Below are 20,237 nucleotides of genomic sequence, written 5' to 3'. Positions count from 1 at the left end.
CTGCTGGTTGCTGCAGGTATTTGGAAAGTGAACTAGAAGATGGGAGCCCCCTGTCTATTTGTTCTCACTGCCTCAAATTGAAGAAACAAACAAAAAAAGACTACAAAGCCATTGGTGTGTAGCATCAAAGAAATCCATACCCAAACAAACCTGGCCATCCACAGCCTACCTCTTCATGCAGAGGGAACTGCCTTCTAAATTCCCATTCCTCTTCCTCCTCCTCACTCATGGTGGTCCTAGAGTTCCTGCTCCTGTACCTGTACAGGCTGTTCTCCTGCTCAGCCTTCTCTTGGGCCTTGCGTTCCTGCTCATCCCATTCATTGATGATTTCCTAAGAAATCAACACATACAAAAGGAAGTTAGCCTGACTCTGCTGGGGTACTCACAATGAAAAGAAGCATGATTTGCTAGCTCTTGATTGACTCAAAAAACTAATAAAAGTTGCATCCAAGGGGCCAGCGCTGTGGCATGGTGGGTGAGGCCGCTGCCTGCAGTGCCAGCATCCAACATGGGCGCCAGTTAGAGTCCCGGTTGCTCCTCTTCCCATCTTTCTGCTGTGCCCTGGGAAAGCAGTAGAGGATGGCCCAAGTCCTTGGGCCCCTGCACACACATGGGAGAGCCAGAATAAGCTCCTGGCTCCTGGCTTCGAATAGGCACAGCTCCGACCATTGCAGCAGACTGGGGAGTGAATCAGAGGATGGAAGACCTCTCTCTTTCTCTCTCTCTGCCTCTCCTCTCTCTGTGTAACTTGGACTTTCAAGAAAATAAAAAAATTAAAAAAATTAAAAAATTTAAATTTGCATCCAAGAACTAAATGCCACATAACAGACAGTAAATGGGTTTTGTGCATCTTCAGCAACCATGGTTTCCTAAATTCCCTCCATTCAAAAGTGAAAAAAATTTGCTAAAGCAAAGCTAATGGGAATTTCCCATCAGGAGCTAATGGTTACATTATACCAAAGACAGGGTCAGCTGAGTGTGCTTGTGATTCAGACTGAATGTGGCTGGCACCTCTAGGAGCTGGCCTGGGCAATCAGGGAAGTATAACTTGGAGTGGATGCTATGGGTTCAAGAGCACCAATCAGGCAAAACTGGACTCTACTTCACCACACTTGGTGAAGCCCCTACAACCTCTATAGATTTTTGGCCCTTGAATTAGCAGAAACTGAAGGAACCATCTGGGGCTGCTGAGGGTTTAGAGAATGAGCATCCACAACCCAAGGAAGTGTGTATTAAAGGCCTGAGACATGGACTCCATCTCATACTGCAATTCTGTTCTCTAGAATTTTTACCTACAGATACAGCTGGATGTACTGGTTTTATTCATTTATTTATTTATTTTTTGACAGGCAGAGTTAGACAGTGAGAGAGACAGAGAGAAAGGTCTTCCTTCTGTTGGTTCGCTCCCCAAATGGCCGCCACGGCTGGTGCTGTGCCGATCCAAAGCCAGGAGCCAGGTGCTTCCTCCCAGTCTCCCATGCGGGTGCAGGGACCCAAGCACTTGGGCCATCCTCTACTACCCTCCAGGGCCACAGCAGAGAGCTGGACTGGAAGAAGAGCAACTGGGACTACTACTTGGCACCCCAACTGGACTAGAACCCAGGGTATCAGCGCCGCAGGCGGAGGATTAGCCTAGTGAGCCACAGTGCCAGCCATGGGGCGCTGTTTTTTGAGTAAAAAAATTACATACAAATGCTAGGGCCGGTGTTGTGGTGTAGCAGGTAAAAGCCACCACTTGCAGTGCCAGCATCCCATTTGAGTCCCAGCTGCTCCACTTCCAATCCAACTCCCTGCTATGGCCTGGGAAAGCAGTAGGGGATGGCCCAAGTCCTTGAGTTCCTGCACCCGCAGGGGAGACCAGGAAGAAGCTCTTGGCTACTGGCTTCAGGTAACACCAGCTCTGGCTGTTGCAGCCATTTGGGGAGTGCAGCAGCAAATGCAAAAATCTCTCTCTCAGCCTCTCTGTAACTCTGCCTTTCAAATAATAGATAAATAAATCTTTTTTTTTTTTTTAATTTTTGACAGGCAGAGTGGACAGTGAGAGAGAGAGACAGAGAGAGAAAGGTCTTCCTTTGCCGTTGGTTCACCCTCCAATGGCCGCCGCTGCAGCCGGCGCACCGCGCTGATCCGATGGCAGGAGCCAGGATCCAGGTGCTTTTTCCTGGTCTCCCATGGGGTGCAGGGCCCAAGCACCTGGGCCATCCTCCACTGCACTCCCTGGCCATAGCAGAGAGCTGGCCTGGAAGAGGGGCAACCGGGACAGAATCCGGCGCCCCAACCGGGTCTAGAACCCGGTGTGCCGGCGCCGCAAGGTGGAGGATTAGCCTATTGAGCCACGGCGCCGGCTGATAAATAAATCTTTAAAAAAAGTACATACCAATGTAACATGTGATAGAAAATCACACAATTATGATGCAGAAGAAGAATACACAAAAATGAGGAAAATAATTATTTGTGTTGTTAGGGTTTTAAAAGTTATCTATAAAACAGAATATGCTTTCTTGGTGTCTTGTACATTTTCTGGTGTTCTGGCAATATAAGACATGTCTCAGGGGCCATGGAGGGGATAAAACTGACCTTAACCAGACTCCTTCATTTCTTCACTATTGGTCAATATGTGAAGATTCATGTTTTCTAAACAGAACTATGACTAAAAAAATATTGTGAACTACAGGAAAAAATTATTGTAAAAAAAAAATCAGTGTAACAGCATACATCCATACACACAAGTTGAGCATCCCTAACCTAAAAAACAAAAATCTGAAAACTTAGTAAACATTGTGTTGGGGGCTCAAAAAATGTTTGGATTTTGGAGCATTTTCAATTTCAAATTTTCAAATTGGGGGGGGGGGTGAAACAGGTTAAGTCACCACCTGCAACGCCAACATGCCATATGGGTGCGTGCTGGTTCAAGCACCAGCTGCTCCACTTCCTACCTAGCTCCTTGCTAATGGAAAAGTAGCCAAAGATGGCCAAAATGCTTGGAACTCTGTACCCCTGTAGGAGACCTGGGTGTAGCTCCTAGCTCCTGGCTTTGGCCTGGCCCAGCCCCAGCTGTTACAGCCATTTAGGGAGTGAACCACTGGATGGAAGATCCCTCTCTCTCTTCCTCACTCTCTCTGTAACCCTGTGAAATAAATAAAATAAATATTTAAAAAGGGTGGGGGGAGATACTCAAGGCAGTGAAATCTATGCAAAGCTATATTCTAAACATCTGAAAAACTCCAAAATCTAGAACACTCTGGTTCCAAGATTTTCAATAAGGATACTCACTCTCTGTATGATGGCACTTCAAAAAGTTCATGGACACAAGGCAATAAATGATATTTATATCTGATATAAAACCACTTGAAATCCATGCATGGTTTTCTCATAAAATGTACTTCCCATGAGCCTTCTGAAGACCCCTTGCAAATACATACATAAACAAGCCCAGAATGGGTCATCAATATGTTAACAGGTTTAAGTGCTAAGACGCAAAAAAAAAAAAACCACTTTTTTTGTTTTTATTTATCCTCTTAATTATCTATAATGAGAACATAAATGACTGGCTAATAAGGGAAAAACCAAGTTATTTTCTTACTATTAATAAAAAGTTTATAAAATTGCATGGCAAAAATCACCATTAAAAAAGTCGAAAGAAAATCGAACTAGGAGAAAATGTAGTATACATAACAAAGGAAGGGCTAACAACTAATTAAAAAAAAAGAATCTCTGAAAAACTGGGGGATAAAGACTCCAAAATAAACAAGAAATGGGGAAAAGAAAGGAAGAGACCAGGGCCTCCCCTGTCACTGCCCCTGTATCTGGGGGGCACTGCTGTTGTCCTCAGGCCACTTGGCTGTACATGCAGCACTTTTCAGGAAACAGGGCGGGCATGCCTCCTAAGCCAGTCTCACCTGACACACATGTCGGAAGAGGGGCAGGGCCCGCTGGTCCAGCTCTCCCTTGCACAGTACATGGCAGCGCAGGTAAAGCAGGGCATTCAGCAGCAGCTGCTCCCGGGTGGGACAGGGCCTCTGGCCCTTGCCTTCCAGTTCCTTTCCTCCTGAACGCCTGAGAACCAGCTTCCCAAGGCCTCGCAGAACTTCCTCTGACTTCACTGAGCACAAAGCATCTGCGTGAGCATAGTATGTTGGGAAGCAGGGTCCCACAGATGGAAAAGCCAACAAAGCTGTGGCCAGGGCCCCCAGCCAGTCCGTACGGACCACACTGCTATGGAGTGAGGTGTGCACCTCAGATGCCACCAGCCGCATGCCGTGCTGTAGCTGCAGGATGGCTGCCTGCAGCGGGGTCACTGTATCTGGATACAGGGAGTACTCCTCCACCAGCCGCTTCCTAAACTGGTGATGTGACTGCTGCCAGGATGCCTCCTCCTTCAGAAGGTTCTGGGTCACCTGGGCAGATCGTGGTCCATCAGCATGAAAGGCCTGCAGGAGCCTGCCGAGCAGATCCTGAACAGCTGAGGCCTTAGCAATGCTGGTGACATAGTGATGGATCTCCTGCACCAGGGACTCATAGGCAGGCAGCTGGGGTCTGAAGGCCTGTTTCTTCGACAGCTTGCAGATTAAATTCTCCAGCTGTTCAATCCTTTGACGAAGCAGCCTGAAAACAAATTAACATGATATACAAAATCTGTCAGAATAGCAGCAAACCTACACTGGGCCCTCAGCCAGGCAACCAGAAAGAAGACACATTGGCTGCGAAGTAGTAACACAATGATGGTGTTGACAAATATCATGAAAATGGGTAACATTATAGAGCATTTACTATGTGCCAAACGTTAGCACATCAGACATTCATTTCTTCAATGCCTCACCATACCTCAACGAAAATGTATTACAATTACATTTTACTATGGACCTGGAGCTTACAGGAATTAAGTGATCTACCCAAAGCCAAACAGGAAAAGGACTCAGAACCTACTGTGCTGCATTTCTAAGGTAACAGACCTATAGCTCAGAGTACCAGAAGTACAGTGAGCATCACCATGCTTTTCCATGATGAGAACAAAGTCAAGGTCCATGTGAACTGATACCTTGAATATCATCCCCTGCCCTCCACCTTAACAAAGTGAATCTTTTTCCTATGACCACAGTTTTGAATCCAACTGCCAACACAGTTCACAGATGTATTATCATTATCTCTTACTAATACAACAATTACTTCACAAAGGTCAACCTCAAAAATGTCTCTCTCAAAAGAATCAATAACCCCTAAACAAAAATAATCACTCTGCTGCATTACCTGACATGAGGATGAGAATAAATGACAATGGCTTCATCTCCTAGGTCTCTTCCAGTTTGTAGCTGGGATAAAAGGTTCCGGGTCTTCCACTCACACTGCAGCTGGTGTAACTAGGAAAACAGGAAATTGGTCTACTAAATCCAGGGTATAACCACACGTCTGAGGACTGTGCCTTGGGGTGGGCTGAGCAACAAGACAGAAGGAATCTGGGTTTCTGAATGACCCATGAGCAGCGGGCTCTGCTTCATTAGCCCAGAATGCTCACCTCTGAGATTTTAAGGGAAAGAATCTAGCTTATTTACACCACTGAGCTTCACTATAAAAGCTCAGCGCTCACTCCAACCAATTTTCCTGTTTCAAAATATGTACTAGTATATCACTACCTTAATGCATTCGGTTCCCACTGAAAGATCATATTGCAAGGGATAGCACATTATCTCAAGCATTTGATGCTTGAGATTAAGACAACAAACATCAAAAGTTTAATATTCCAAGGGTATACGAATACCATACTCTAAGTCACATAAATCCAAATATCCACAACTCAGCTCAGGTAGAAAGTCTGAAGCGTGAGGAAGGCCACTATTTCTCAGACAATGCCTTGGGTTATTCCATCTACTTGCCTTCTGTTCACTGGACCTATACTGCCAGATTCATCAACGAGTCACAGAGGGAGCCACACACCAAACTTTCACCTCCCTTACCTCTTCCTTGGCGTACTTGAGCTTGTATTGCCTCTTCACTGCAGGGTCGAAGCGTGCCTGGGGAAGCCAGGTCTGAATCTGGAGCAAGCCAAGGCTCACCCAGAGGCAACCACGCTGGGCTGTGTCAGGCAGGCTCCTCTTACTTTCCCCTTCCCCAAAAATGTGGCGCAGGGAGCTGAGTAAGAGGCACAGCAGTTCTTTGGGCAGTACTTCCTGATCAGCCATGTCCCCGAGAGTTTGGCCCACGTGCTGGAAGGCCTGGCTGTCCCCAAGGAGCAGCTGCTCACAGTTCTGTATGTGCTCCTGACGCTGGGGCTCTGGCAGTAGCTCTGCTAGGCCCATAAGGTGCCGGCATAGCAACAGGCCCTGGAGCTGGGCATCTGTGCGTCTGTGGGTACATAATAAGAAAGTACTTAAGGGTTGCACTGTATCAGAGTGCAGTTTCGTATTCTGCAATGCATCAAGAACTGATAATCACAGGCCACAATGTCAATACTTGAGGGTGAGCTTAGGTTTAAAACATATGTTTTAAAGTACCACCTTTGGGGCTGGTGCTGTGGTATAGCAGGTTAAACCTCCACCTGTGACTCCAGCATCCCACAAGGGTGGAGGTTCAAGTCCTGGCTGCTCCACATCCAATCCAGTTACCTGCTAATGTGCTTGGGAAAGCAGCAGAAGATGGGCCAAGTGCTTGGGCCCCTGCACCAATGTGGGAGGCCCAGAAGTTCTGGCTTCAGCCTGGCCCAGCCCCATTGCAGCCATTTGGGTACTAACTAGCAGTTGGAAGGTATCGCTCTCTCTTTAGTACCAGTCCCTCCCCCCCCAAACTCTGCCTTTCAAATAAAGAAATAAGTCTCTTAAAATTATAATTTTTTTTTTTTTTTTTAAATACAGCCTTCTTGATCACAGTGTGCTTAACAGCAATAAACACTGGCCAGCTGGTGGCATCCTCTGTCATGGACTGAGAATGTACTGACTGGGCAGAAAAACCTGTGCCTTCACCCACAAGAACCCACCACCACAGCAGCAAATTCTGCACCCAGAGGAGGGAATACCTGAACTCTGCTAGAGAAGCAACAGCCATGTTGGTCCAAAGCACCGAACTGATTTCCTGGAGCTGCTGGGCTCTCTCAACCCACTCTCCCAGGGTGACATGTGAGGAGGACAGTATGGGGAGGCCACTCACGTCCCAGGGACTTGCTCTGCAGCTGCTGGTCAAGATGTCAAAGCAGCACTTGGAAAACATGGCTTTACCGAGACTGCCAGGGCCCTAGGGATAAGAGACAAGTCAAGAAACATTTAGAAACTAACTAAAATTATGTCAACAAATAGTACGGGAACACCTTAGATGGAGCAAAGAAATAGGAAAGAAGGTTCTGGTTGCCTGGAAAAGGTAAATATCAGCCAGAGGAAGGACAGAAGAGCAGAACAGGGACAAATATGAGTAGGCCTTAGAGGAACACAGGTTCCACCTTTTCAGAAAATGAGAAATGGGTGTTATATAAACAAACAAACAAAAAGTTTATGGAGAGAGGAGGAAAGACAGACACCAATCTTCCAACTGCTGGTTCACTCCCCAAATGGTCGCAACAACTGAAATTGGGTCAGGCCAAAGCCAGGAGCCTGCAGCTTCTTCCAGATCTCCGACATGGGTATAGGAGCCCAAGTACTTGGGCCACCTCTAATAGGAAGTCAAGCAGCTGGGACTCAAACCAGTGCCCGTACGGGATGCCTGCACTGCAGATGGAGGCTTAAATTGCTATACAACAACATGGGCCCCAAATGGGTGCTTTCTGTTACATGAAAAAACTTCTCAAACCTGGAAATAAGGAGACCATTCTTGCAGCAGAGACAGGTGAAACATGAGAGAGATGCCAAGTTTGTACTCTTTGGACTGTTTATCTGAGACAGAGTAATTAAAAGGTGCCCCAGCAAAGGGTTGGGTGGTCAATCCACCTGAGAAAAAACATTGTATGTGTATACACACACACGTGCTGACAAGTGCTGGAGATCCATGGGGTTATCACTAAAGGATCTGAGAAAGGTTTTATAAAAAAAGAAATCAGTTTTGGCAGAGGAACAGTATAGAATCCAAACATAAATCCATGAACATCAGTGGGAATAAGGTAGATGATAAGGGTGGCACTGCAAATGGGAATGCACAGCTGAATTAGCCACACATTGTGTTACTACATTGCATTTGGATCGACTGCTTATATAAAATAAAAGATTTGGATCTCTGTCTCACAAAACAGGAAGTATAGAAGAAACTGATATAAACGTCAAAAAACAACAAAGGAGAATATATAAGGAAGTGTTTTTCGGTGCCATTGAGGTGAAGGAATACATTTTTTTAAAAACCTGACACTACAAGACTCCACTACAAGAGCAGAACGGACTGGCATATTAGAAAAAGAAAACATTATGAAACTTAGCCATATATTAAACAAACAAACAAAACAAAACAAAACAAAAACTTGAGGACAACAAAAAACTCTATATATGCTCCCCAGCTATGTGCTGGGCCTAACATATAAAAAGATCTTCAGTAATAAAATGATGCTAAACGGGGCCGACGCTGTGGTATAGCAGGTAGCTGCTGCCTGCAGTGCCAGCATCCCATATGGGTGCCGGTTTGAGTCCTGGCTGCTCCATTTCCGATCCAGCTCTCTGCTGTGGCCTGGGAAAGCAGTAGAAGATGGCCCAAGTCCTTGGGCCCCTGCACCCATGTGGGAGACCCAGAAGAAGCTCCTGGCTCCTGGCTTCGGACCAGCACAGCTCCAGCCATTGTAGCCAAGTGGGGAGTAAGCCACTGGATGGAAGACCTCTCCCTCTCTGTGCAACTCTGACTTTCAAATAAATAAATCTTTGAAAAAAAAAAAAAAAAAAAAAAGATGTTAAAAAATTGGATTTTTTTTTTAAATGCATGACCAATGTGACTGGAAAAAACCAAAGAAATAAAAGAATAATAAACCTATGAAAAACTGCTCAACCTGAATAACAACCTAACAAGTACAGATTAAAATTAGGTTGGTGAAACTGATTGACTCTCATCAGGAGAGCGCTGGTACCACCCAATGTGGCAAGCATGTGGAGAAATAGGCCCTCATAGGCCCTCATGTGGGTCAGTGACACTGTGCTCTGGTCCCAGGCCTTCCTAGGGGGTTCCAGGGCTCCTGAACAGCCCCTTTACAGTCCCACCCACTGTTCACGACAGTAAAAATCAAAAACCACTCCTAGCCAATCCAGTAATAGCTAACTTTTTATTGAACCTGCAGCCACTTCTACCAAGGGTTAAATTCTAATTCTCATAATTTACCCTCAGAAATACTTAGGCTAATGCACATAAAGCATTGCTCTAGCCTAGGAATAAATGCTTACTACTAGAATCATGAATAATGTTTTTTCCACTACCATCTAACCTTTTTCTGATTTTATGCCAACAAACCTTCAACGTGGAGTCCAAAAGAGATTTGGGCATCTCCTGCTGCATACCAGGCAGAGGATTCCACGTTAGCCAGTACTCTGGATTTGTGGTCACAGTGCTGCTCCAGAAAGATGTAAATGTAGACGTGAGTAATTCAGACCACAAAGAAAAAATTTCTTCAGCAGACACCTAGAGATAAAGAAAAACTTAGATCTTATTTGATAAAGATTTCATAAATCAAGTTACAAAGTGTCTGTCTACCAACACCCATCTAAAACTCATACAGGTCTAAAAGCATTAATCCTAATTTTCCTGATTTTCAGTCACCAAGATCAACTTGGTCAAGTCAAATTAACCTGATTATAATTTTTTAAAAGATCTGTTTATTTGAAAGATACAGTGACAGAAAGAGAGATAAAAGGAGAGATCTTCCACCTGATGGTTTACTCTCCAAATGGCTGCAGCAGCCAGGGCTGGCTAGGTGGAAACTTGAGCCAGGAACTCTATCCTGGTCTCCCACATGGGCCCAGGCACTTGAATCATCTTCTACTGCCTTCTCAGGAACCATTAGCAGACAGCTGAATTGGAAACAAAGTAGCCAGGACTCAAATCTGCACTCCACTACAGGATGCCAGTATCCCAGTATCAAAATCAGTGGTTTAGCCCTCTGTACCACAATGCTGGTTAACTTAATTACCGCCCCCCCATTATAATTTTTAAAACTGAGATGAGATCTGCTTTTATAGGGTTACATGAAAAGCCTACGTAAAGCAATACATACAACTGTAACACACACACACACATTTAGTTTTGACATCTGTGCTAATGAAATTATATAAACCAGAGTTAACCAATACTCACAATCAATAGTTATCCTAAAGGAAGAGTAAAAATACCCTCACAATATATTTTTGACCAAACAGGAAATTTCTAGAAAGTAAAAATTTTGACCTCATTTCACCACAAACCAATTAAATAATTCCATAACAACTGTGAAACAGCACACTCCAAATTTTCCTACTTAAGAACTAACTCAAGAGGTTGGCGCTGTGGTACAGTTGGTTAAGCCACCATCTGCAGCACTGGCATCCCATTTGGGTGCCAGTTCAACTCCTGGCTGCTCTACTTCTGATCCAGCTTCCTGTTAAAATGCCTGAGTAAGTAGCAGAAGACGGTCCAAGTCTTGGGCCCCTGCACCCACGTGGGAGACCCAGATGAAGCTTCTAACTCCTGGCTTTGACCTGGCCATTGCAGCCATTTGGGGAATGAACCAGAGGATTCAAGATCTCTGTCCCCTTCCCCCCTTCTCTGTCTCTCCCTGTAAAGCTTTCAAATAAATAAATAAGTAAACAAATAAATAAATAAATCTTTTTAAAAGAAAAAGAAAAAGTAATTCAGATAACACTGGGGTTACAACATGGAGCCTTGTTCTGCCACAAAATGTCTGGTCCACTCATAGCATAAAGCATGCTTACATAGTTCCCTCTTTGATTGTGGTTTTTACCTTCTGATAATGCAGCAAAGACCAAAAGTCTTGAAGCTCTTGAGGAGCAACTGGTGTGTATTTAAGACAAAAGGTGACATGATGAGTTATTGCATCGGTCTGGGGTTGCTGATTTTTCCTGGACCTGTTCCAAAGATAAACAGGAAGAGGGTGGGCAGCGGACGATCAATGAACAGCTAGAGAATTACATAAGGGAAGGCAGAACACACAGAACTTGCAGTACATTTATTTTAAAATGAGCAACTACATTGAAAAAAGACACCTATTGACTTAGAGTTAGAGGTGAAAGAGGCCAATAACCCTCTCCAGACACACACAGAATGCACACAACCATCTAGTAAGAACATAACCTAACAATGGCTGACCTTCTCATAGAAGCCTGTGTCATGAAATCAGCTATCATCTTGTACTGCCAAAGCATAGCCAAGTACTCCATTGCAGGCCACAACTGAACACTCCGGGTGAGTTGGATTAAGGAGGCAAAGTCTGGCTGGGATGGGAAGGAAATTTCACTTTGTTTTTTCCCCAGAAAATCAAGTGACAGTCCTTTGGTTTTTAATTCTGAACACTGAGCATTCACAAGATTCTTCAATTCATCTGGACAAAAAAAAAAGGGGGGGGGGGGCTGCATTAAAGTACAGTAGGCAGGAGTCCAGGGTCTATATTTCTTTCTAACAGCCAGCTAAATGACAGCTTAATTTAAGTTAGCCAGGGTTAGATTGTTTAAACTGAGCTCTGAGTTTCTCATCTGTTAAATGGTGATATTAATACCTGCATGATTCTAATGATGGAATTAAAGAATGTTTGACTATAAAGTTTAGCCCCAATTCCTAACATATACATAATGATATTTATACTCCAATAGGGGAAACGTAATGGCAGCAAGAGACAAGAAACTCTCAAGAGTATCAAGTGCCAGAGTACATTACCTAGCTTGACATCTTCTAGAATATTAGCTCTGAGGATCAGTCCCCAGGCCTCTAAGAGACTTGCTTTTAACATCCATTCAGAAGCAACCACTTGGAGACGATTAATATCTTCCTGCCATCCACTCTCCCCAAGGGCAGGTGTCCGCTCCCTCACCGCAAGGGCTTTGTTAAGAACTTTCAGTTGTGAAAAACATTCCACCACCAGCTTGTTCTGAAACAAGAAAACCCAGGACAGCTTACTACACAGCAGAACTGGGCTTCTTCTAGCAGTCTATAGCTAAGAAGAAATTCAAGATTTTTCTTAAAGCTTCTAGAAAAAGTTTCTTTATTCTTTGTGCTTAAAAGAGATTTTTACAATAAAGTCAAAACTTTACAAACCACCTAACAATGCTCATAGGATATTTGAGAGGTAAGCTCTGCAGACAAAGGTTAGCGTAATTGAATGTCAGTTCCCACACTCCAGTGGAACCTCAGAAGTCAAGCTTTTTTATTTACTGCATGCTTCCAGGTGTACCTTAAAAGGAAATGGTCGTCCCAGGAACTTCTGCAACTTTTTTACACCACAGAAGCCACCGGTGGGGCTCCCCAGACAATTCTGAATATGATCTGAGACAGCCTGAACCTCTTGATAATACCTTTAATGGAGAAAAAAGGAAGAAGAGAAATAAGGGACAAATGCCAGAGAAGCCACTCACATTTCATATTTTATTTTCAGTCACCAATATTGCAACAGAATAAACTCAAGTATGCAAAATGAAGCAGTCTCAATTTCAAACCATCCATGCTTAACATCAGCTACAAATACATATCAACATTATCACTCTAAATATGAGTCTTACTTGTCTTCATGCTGCAGTAGAAGTTGGGGGATCTGACGGACCAGATGTTTTGAAACCCAGTGCCAATGGAGAGCAAGCAGGGCCAGACCTGGGGCATCTACTTTTACTGTATCGGCCACAGTCCAAAGCCGGTCCCGCCACTGCAAAGAACCTAAAATCTAAAAACAAAGTAAACCAAGACTGCTAACAAACTTCTCCCAGTAACAGACACATGACATAGACTTCAACTATTAATCAATACTCAAAAGGCACACAAAGAATCTAATGATAGAGAGGAATGTTTGCAGTAACAATAAGGTACACAGAGAAGGTAAAGATCTTTTCCCCTGAAGTACAAAATTATTATTTTAGAAAAAATGAAATTGTTGGATCATACAGTAAATATACAAAGCAGCTGCACTATTTAATACTCCAAACAACAGTGTAAGAGAATCCCAACTGTTCTATTTCCTTGCCAATACTTAATAATAACATTAGTGATTTTAAGTCTAGCTATTCCGCTGAGTGGTTTTAATTCAAGTTTGCTTGACAATTGATGTTGCAATTTTTGCTAGTTCTTCCTAGGGATTTATATTTTCTGAGAAGGATTTTTTTTCAAATCTCTTGCTCATTTATAAGTTTGGGTTATTTTATACATAGTTCCTCCTATAGTGTTTTTCTTATAAGTGATCACAAACATTAACAAAAGGTTTTAATTTTCTATTTTCTTTTATGAAGAATCCTAAGAAATCAGCCTATCCTTAGCCTATAAGGATTTTCTTTTAGACAGGTCACAGGTTAACCTTTTTAGTTTAGGTCTCATCCATACTAAGGCAATTTGTACATGAGGCAGTTGTAAAGGTTCATTTTTATTTTAAGTGGGTAACAATTGTTCAATCATCATTTTTGAATAAAGAACATTTCTCTATTAAAAATCCTTTGTCTAGTTGGCAAAAAATAGAACAAAAAAACACAACCATTTGTGAGGGCATTTCAAAAACTTTATGTAAAATGAAATTAAAAGTTTATTTTGATGAACAAAAATTTTTAAATTCACACATGAGACATCTTCAAAAAGCAGTGGAAAATGTGTATTATGGAAACACTACAAATAGCTTTCAAGATTTTTTTGCAGAGTAAACTCATCATGTAATTTCATTTTTACATGAACTTTTGAAGTCCCTCTGTATAAGTCCATCCAAAGTGTAAACTAAATCAGCAGGTTTTAATGCATGACAAGTATAATGACATTTTCTTTTTCAGATTTCCCACTATAAATAAAATTTTCAAAACTACTTGTCAAGTTTGTGCAGTGCAATCAAAGATTAAAATCGTTCCTCCTTTTCCAGCCATATTACCACAAGAGGCCAGTATTTCCATACAAATTTAAACTGAAACAAAATACTGTAAGAGAATGAATGCAGAAGTAGATGTGGAAATCCAGCTTTCTTCTCTTAAGCCAGATATTCAAGATATTTGCAGGACTGTAAAACAGTCCCACTCATCTCACTAATCTTTACTTTAGAACCAGAGAATTTTTAATTAAAAAATTTATTCATACTAATATGGAATGGGTTTACTAATTTTGAAGCAAATTTACAAATGAGAAGGGTTGTTAAAAAGTATGTATTGTTTAAAAAAAAAAACTATGCAGGGGGACCACAGATGTGGCATAGTAGGTTAAGCATCCACTTGTGGTGCCAGCATTCCATACGGGTGTCAGTTTTGAGTCTTGGCTTCTCCACTTCCAATTCACCTGCCTGCTGACGGCCTGGGAAAGTAGCAGAAAATGGTCAAGTGCTTGGGCCGCACCCACATGGGAGACCTGGAAGAAGCTCCTGGCTCCTGATTGGCCCTGCTCTAGCCATTGCTGCCATTTGGGGATTAAATCAGTAGACAGAAGACCCCTCTCTGTCTCTCCCTCTGTCTGTAACTCTGCCTCTCAATAAATAAAATCTTAAAAACCAAATAAATTTCTCTTCCGTCTTTCCAGGAAATTTTTGAAGCACTCTGTTTTTTTCATAGTTCTCAGCTATAAACTGTAGTTCTTAACTATGTGCCTAATATGGAAATAATATGTTACCACATAATCAAAAGCTTCTTGGGGTCACTGGTAGCTTTTACAATTATAAAGGGGTCCTGGGGGCCGGCACTGTGGTGCAGTGGGTTAAAGCCCTGGCCTGAAGCACCAGCATCCCATATGGGCACCAGTTCTAGTCCTGGCTGCTCCTCTTCTGATCCAGCTCTCTGCTATGGTCTGGGAAAGCAGTAGAAGATGGCCGAAGTCCTTGGGCCCCTGCAACCATGTGGGAGACCCTGAAGAAGCTCCTGGCTTTGGATTGGTTCAGCTCCAGCCATTGTGGCCATCTGGGGAGTGAACCAGCAAATGGAGGACCTCTCTCTCTGTCTCTACCTCTCTCTGTAACTCTTTCAAATAAATAAATCTCTTTAAAAAAAATGGGGGGGGGGGTGGTCCTGAAAGCAAAAACCTTAAGATCTCCTACTCCACTCTACCAGAATTGATAAAATAATCCAGACTCAAAACTATTTAGGGGCAGGTGTATGGCCTACCAGTCAAAATGATCATGTCCCACAAAGCCTGCATCTGTTATCACAGTGCCTAAGTTTGATTTCCTGATATGACTCCTGACTCCAGCTTCCTGCTAATACAGCACTGGGAGGCAGCAGTGATGACTCAAATGACTGGATTTCTGCTACCCACATGAGAGATCTGGACAGTGTTTGCAGTTACTGGCTTTGGCCTCAGACCAATCCCAGCCATCAGACACAGAGTACTCTCTTTATATCTTTCCACCTCTCAAATAAATAATTTTTTAAAAATCGTTTAACCACATCTGACAATGACATTTAAAAGCACATGGTGAATTCAAATATACCTAGTGAATTCAAATAAAACCCAAATGTTCATCAATATGAGAATGGGTAAAGTATAATGCTTCCATACAGTGAAGAACTACTCAGAAATTAAATAGAGTAAAAGACCAATCCACGAACCTATATGGCTACATATCAAAATAACTATGCTCAGTAGAAAAAGTCAGACAAAAAAGAATATACACTGCATGGTTCCATTCATAAAAAATGTACCTGAGCTATAGTAATAGAAAGCAAATAAATGGTTATATGCTTGGGGTGAGAGCAGGAGACAGGGAGGGAACACAAAGGGAGCACAAGCAAATGCTTGAGGATCGTGGGTACATTCAACAGCTTGCTTTAGCTTATCAAACTGTACTGTTTAAACACACACAGTTTATGTCAATTATTCCTCCATCAAACTTTAAAATGTACATGTGTATATTTAAAAATGTTAAGAACACTTAAATTTCTCAAACAATACTTAACAGATAAAAGTACAGAAGTTAGTCTTGTCCCTCGAATCTTTGCACTGAGAAATCTTTAAAATAAGAACAGAGGTGGGTGTTTGGGATGAGGGGTTAAAAGGTAACTTGGGATACTCATACCCCATGCTGCAGTGCCTGGGTTTGAGACCAAGCTCTACTCCAGATTCCAGTTCCTGCAAATGTGCACCATGGGTGGCAGCAGGTGTCACCAATGTAGGAAAAATGGAAGGGTTCTAGACTCCTAGCTTCAACCTGGCCCAGCCCCAGCAGTCACATGTGTTTGAGTAGTAAAGCAGTGAATGGAGATATCTTTTTCACTCTGCCTTCCAGATAAACAAAATAAATAAATAAAATAAAAACAAGCAAATTTCCTCACCTCATTGACAGAGGAATCAGACACCATCTCCTGGGAAGACTGTATCCATAGCAGGATTAGTGCATCAAGAAGTTCAAAAAAAGCAGCAAGATTGACTACAATCTCATGGGGTAGGCTGTGATAGCTCTCTGGATCTTAGAGTTGACATAAATAAAAATAAGAACATTCCATCAATTTAAATTAATTTCTGGACATTTTCAAAATAAACTGTAACCTGGGACTCAATGTCATTGTAAATACAAAGGTCAACTTTTAAATGTCAAAACTGAAAGTAATTGTATGCTTGCTATTTTTAAATTTATAAGTGATGCATGTACATCTATAGATGTAATAATATTTTAATAAAAATACAAATTACGGAATGAAAATATTTTATATAAATATTTAAATACAAAAAGAAATCCAAGAATAAATGTTTGGACAGTTAGCTAACACAAACAGATGAGAAGACACCAAAGAAACTAAAACTCACAGTAGATGCTATAAGAAAGAACTTTTCAATATTTACATTTATTTATAGCTGGGATTTTTCCCAACAAGCAGCTATCTTTTCAATCAAAAAATCTAAGAGAAAATGTTGCTTCCTATAATCAAATGCTTATGAATGGACAGTGCCGCGGCTCAATAGGCTAATCCTTCACCTAGCGGTGCCAGCACACCGGGTTCTAGTCCCGGTCGGGGCGCCGGATTCTTCCACGGTTGCCCCTCTTCCAGGCCAGCTCTCTGCTGTGGCCCGGGAGTGCAGAGGAGGATGGCCCAAGTGCTTGGGTCCTGCACCCCATGGGAGACCAGGAGAAGCACCTGGCTCCTGCCTTTGGATCAGCGCGGTGCGCCGCCTGGAGCGCACCAGCCGTGGCGGCCATTTGAGGGTGAACCAACGGCAAAGGAAGACCTTTCTCTCTGCTTCTCTCTCTCTCACTATCCACTCTGCCTGTCAAAAAATAAATTAATTAATTAAAAAAATGTTTATGAATATGTAATCAACAGGCCTAGTTGCCAAATTCTGGCTGTTTCTTTCTAGAATTGTGACTTTGATAACCAATATGTCTCCCTTTCCTCACTGGTAACATGGCCATCAACCTCACAGTGTGTAGTCAGAAGTAGTCTTGATCATATCAAAGACACATAAGATGATTTAGCTGAGTCTTGGCACAGAGTCCATGCCTAGTGAACATTAGTCAAACCTGTCAAACCTAACGAGGAAGTATATGTGTTTATAAAGACTCTAGCAGATCAATAACAGCCAGCAAAATAGCAGCTGCTGAATATTTCACTTTCTACAACATTATGCAATCCTACATTTAACAAAAGAACAAAAAGGCAAATGTTCTTACCTTTATGGAATTCAAAGGACATTCTCAAAACACTATTTAACTTTTTAACACCAACAGAAACCAAATTTGCTTCAGTAAATATCCGTTTATCCCTGTCAAGATATATGATGGTCCTGGAATGACATTCAAAAACAATGTAATCAGTGATCAGTGACTGGCTAGTAACACTTTCAATGACATCCTTGACAGGCTGAATCTTGCCATTCCTCTCCTGCCTCTGCAAATTCTGGACTAGAGAGATGGAGGTAAAAACACTGACCACTGAGATGGGAAGAGGAAGGACAGAGAAAGCTGGGTATAAGCAGGCTGCCAGGTCTTGCTCCATTGTTCTGCCAAGATCTTATGAACTGTACTGTGAGCTCTTCGAAGTGGCCATCACTAGATCACCTCTTGTGTTAGAAGTTACCTGGAGAGGCTCAGGAAGAAGCAAGGCAGCCTCTGAAGCACTGGTATGCACCACACTTGTGGATTTAGTTTGTGAAAACTCATCAAAATTATTCACATAATTATTATTAGTGTACCTTCCACTCATACACTCTATACTCCAATGATAGTTATTTTAACATCTTGTTACAGGGGCCAGCACTATACCATAGTGGGCTGGGTCTCCAGCTGCAGCACCTGTATCCCACATAAACACCAGTTCCTATCCTGGCTGTTCCTCTTCTGATCCAGCTCTCTGCTATGCCCTGGGAAAGCAGTGGAGGATGGCCCAGGTGCTTGGGCCCCTGCACCTGCATGGGAGACCCAAAAGAAGCTCCCAGTTTCTGGCTTCAGATCAGCCCAACTTGAGCCACTGTGTCCATTTGGTAAGTAAACCAGCGGATGCCAAGACCTTTCTCTCTGTCTCTCCCTCTCTCCGCCTGTAACTCTGCCTCTCAAATAAATAAAATCTTAAAAAACAAACAAACAAAAAAATTTAAAAAAAAAAACAACATCTTGTTACACTGATGGCCATTCTGAAAACATCAACCGGCTATTAAAGAATGAGGAAAGACCATTCTATATGACAATTTTCTGCATTTATATGTGTACATTAAGTATGCAGGTGTTATAGATGCCTCCAACATGTGAGGATAGAAAAAGGGGAGAACCAATAGATGGCTGAGGGAAGGACTGTGAGAGAATAAGGAGGTGAAAATGGGAGTCACAAACAGAACAGAGTAGAAACAGGACTATTGTATGATAAAGGGTGACTTTTCTAATAACAATAATTAACAAGACGGAAGGCAATCATGTTTAACACCCTGGTGTTCTCAGGTTCACAAAACTACACACACAGGCTGTATTTGATGGGGTCTTAGGAAAGCAATAATCAGTGAAGCTATCAGCACTGAGAGCAGCAGGTTTCACATACTTGTTTACAATGGCTTCTAAGAGGGTGAACAGTTGTGGTTCCTTCTGTGGGTCAAAGTCCATTGAGTTTTTAATGATGTCCAAAGCTTGCATATTCCATCGGGGGTCCAGAGGAATCACAGATTCATCTAGTTAAAAATAAATAAATAAAAAGATTTTGGCATTAAAATCTCGTTCCCTGTCAAGTTTCAGTTGAATGCTTTCATTATTTCACACTAACTCCTGATGGGCAAGGGATATGGCAGGGAAATGCTATGGGTTACAGACACAAGAAAGGCAAGAATCACAGCTTTTATATTTCCTTTCCAAATGTGAAATGGCTGTAAGTCCTGAAAATTCATCCCACTGCTGGATAGGAAAGTAATCGCTGCTACAACAGACAATCTAACAATGAATCCATTTCCTCAGAACCCACTCCATGTCTGAGAAGAACTCCTCGGTATAATTATTCAACCTGACACCACTGCCCTGAAAACACTTACTTACATGCAAGAAAATGAATGTCTGCTTTCAGTAAGAAAAACAACTTGAGCTTGTTTCACTTAAAAGCAATGTCTAAAATCACTGCATGGCAGCATCAGCTGTTACACTGCTGGTGCCCTATGTTCCTTTGGCTCAAACTGGATGTATCTCTTATAAAGTACCGTAGGGGATTCTCCAGAGTTTGTGAAAACCCTGGTAGCATTCAGATAAAGGTGGCAGAGCAGAAGGGTTGAGTTGAGCTCTTAAGTTTGAAAGCATCCACCATACTGTAGCCCGGCAAGGACAGACTGTTTATAGCAAGGTAGTTTTGAGGAAAGAATATATATTCCAAAGCCCAATAAAACAGATACCACTACCTAACTGAAAAAGATGAAATTAGAGCTAATGTGTTCCAAAAAAGGATAAACAGTGTCTGCTACTCTGTATCTATCCTCATAATTGTAAAGCCATGACTGAGTTCTGTCACAGCCTTACTATCACAGTAGTCTTCTCTAAGGCCTGATTTCTTCCTTTAGTGTGTGTATATTAACTTGTTAAGCACAAAAGCATCACACATGTTTTATCCAACTCAAACGTTTCCTAACATGCATTCTGATCACCATAAAACAAAAACGGAGGTAGGAAAACAAAAATCTGGCTTTATAAAAACATCCCCATTATCCTCATTGTTCCTATTATTTAAATAAATAATTTTGCC

At 42.3% G+C, this 20,237-nt stretch overlaps 1 protein-coding gene across 1 annotated transcript in view; it reads right to left on the bottom strand.

Annotated features, from left to right (window-relative positions):
- MDN1 (midasin AAA ATPase 1) overlaps window positions 1-20,237 on the bottom strand; it is a 175,544-nt gene that overhangs the window by 43,154 nt on the left and 112,153 nt on the right. The window contains exons 51-64 of the mRNA XM_008263214.4: window positions 19,059-19,185; window positions 17,702-17,814; window positions 16,368-16,501; window positions 12,651-12,808; window positions 12,326-12,446; window positions 11,812-12,022; window positions 11,248-11,479; window positions 10,883-11,006; window positions 9,400-9,567; window positions 7,007-7,221; window positions 5,952-6,339; window positions 5,248-5,357; window positions 3,900-4,605; window positions 170-331 (exon numbers count right to left, since the gene is read on the bottom strand). Of these exons, the coding sequence (XP_008261436.2) occupies window positions 170-331; window positions 3,900-4,605; window positions 5,248-5,357; window positions 5,952-6,339; window positions 7,007-7,221; window positions 9,400-9,567; window positions 10,883-11,006; window positions 11,248-11,479; window positions 11,812-12,022; window positions 12,326-12,446; window positions 12,651-12,808; window positions 16,368-16,501; window positions 17,702-17,814; window positions 19,059-19,185 (2,969 nt within the window). The remainder of the gene's footprint in view (window positions 1-169; window positions 332-3,899; window positions 4,606-5,247; window positions 5,358-5,951; window positions 6,340-7,006; window positions 7,222-9,399; window positions 9,568-10,882; window positions 11,007-11,247; window positions 11,480-11,811; window positions 12,023-12,325; window positions 12,447-12,650; window positions 12,809-16,367; window positions 16,502-17,701; window positions 17,815-19,058; window positions 19,186-20,237) is intronic.

This window comes from Oryctolagus cuniculus, chromosome 5 (assembly GCF_964237555.1).
Source record: "Oryctolagus cuniculus chromosome 5, mOryCun1.1, whole genome shotgun sequence".
NCBI classification, from domain to species: Eukaryota; Metazoa; Chordata; class Mammalia; order Lagomorpha; family Leporidae; genus Oryctolagus; species Oryctolagus cuniculus.
Note: the sequence above shows the minus strand (reverse complement) of the source record. Positions and strands in the feature narration are given on the sequence as shown.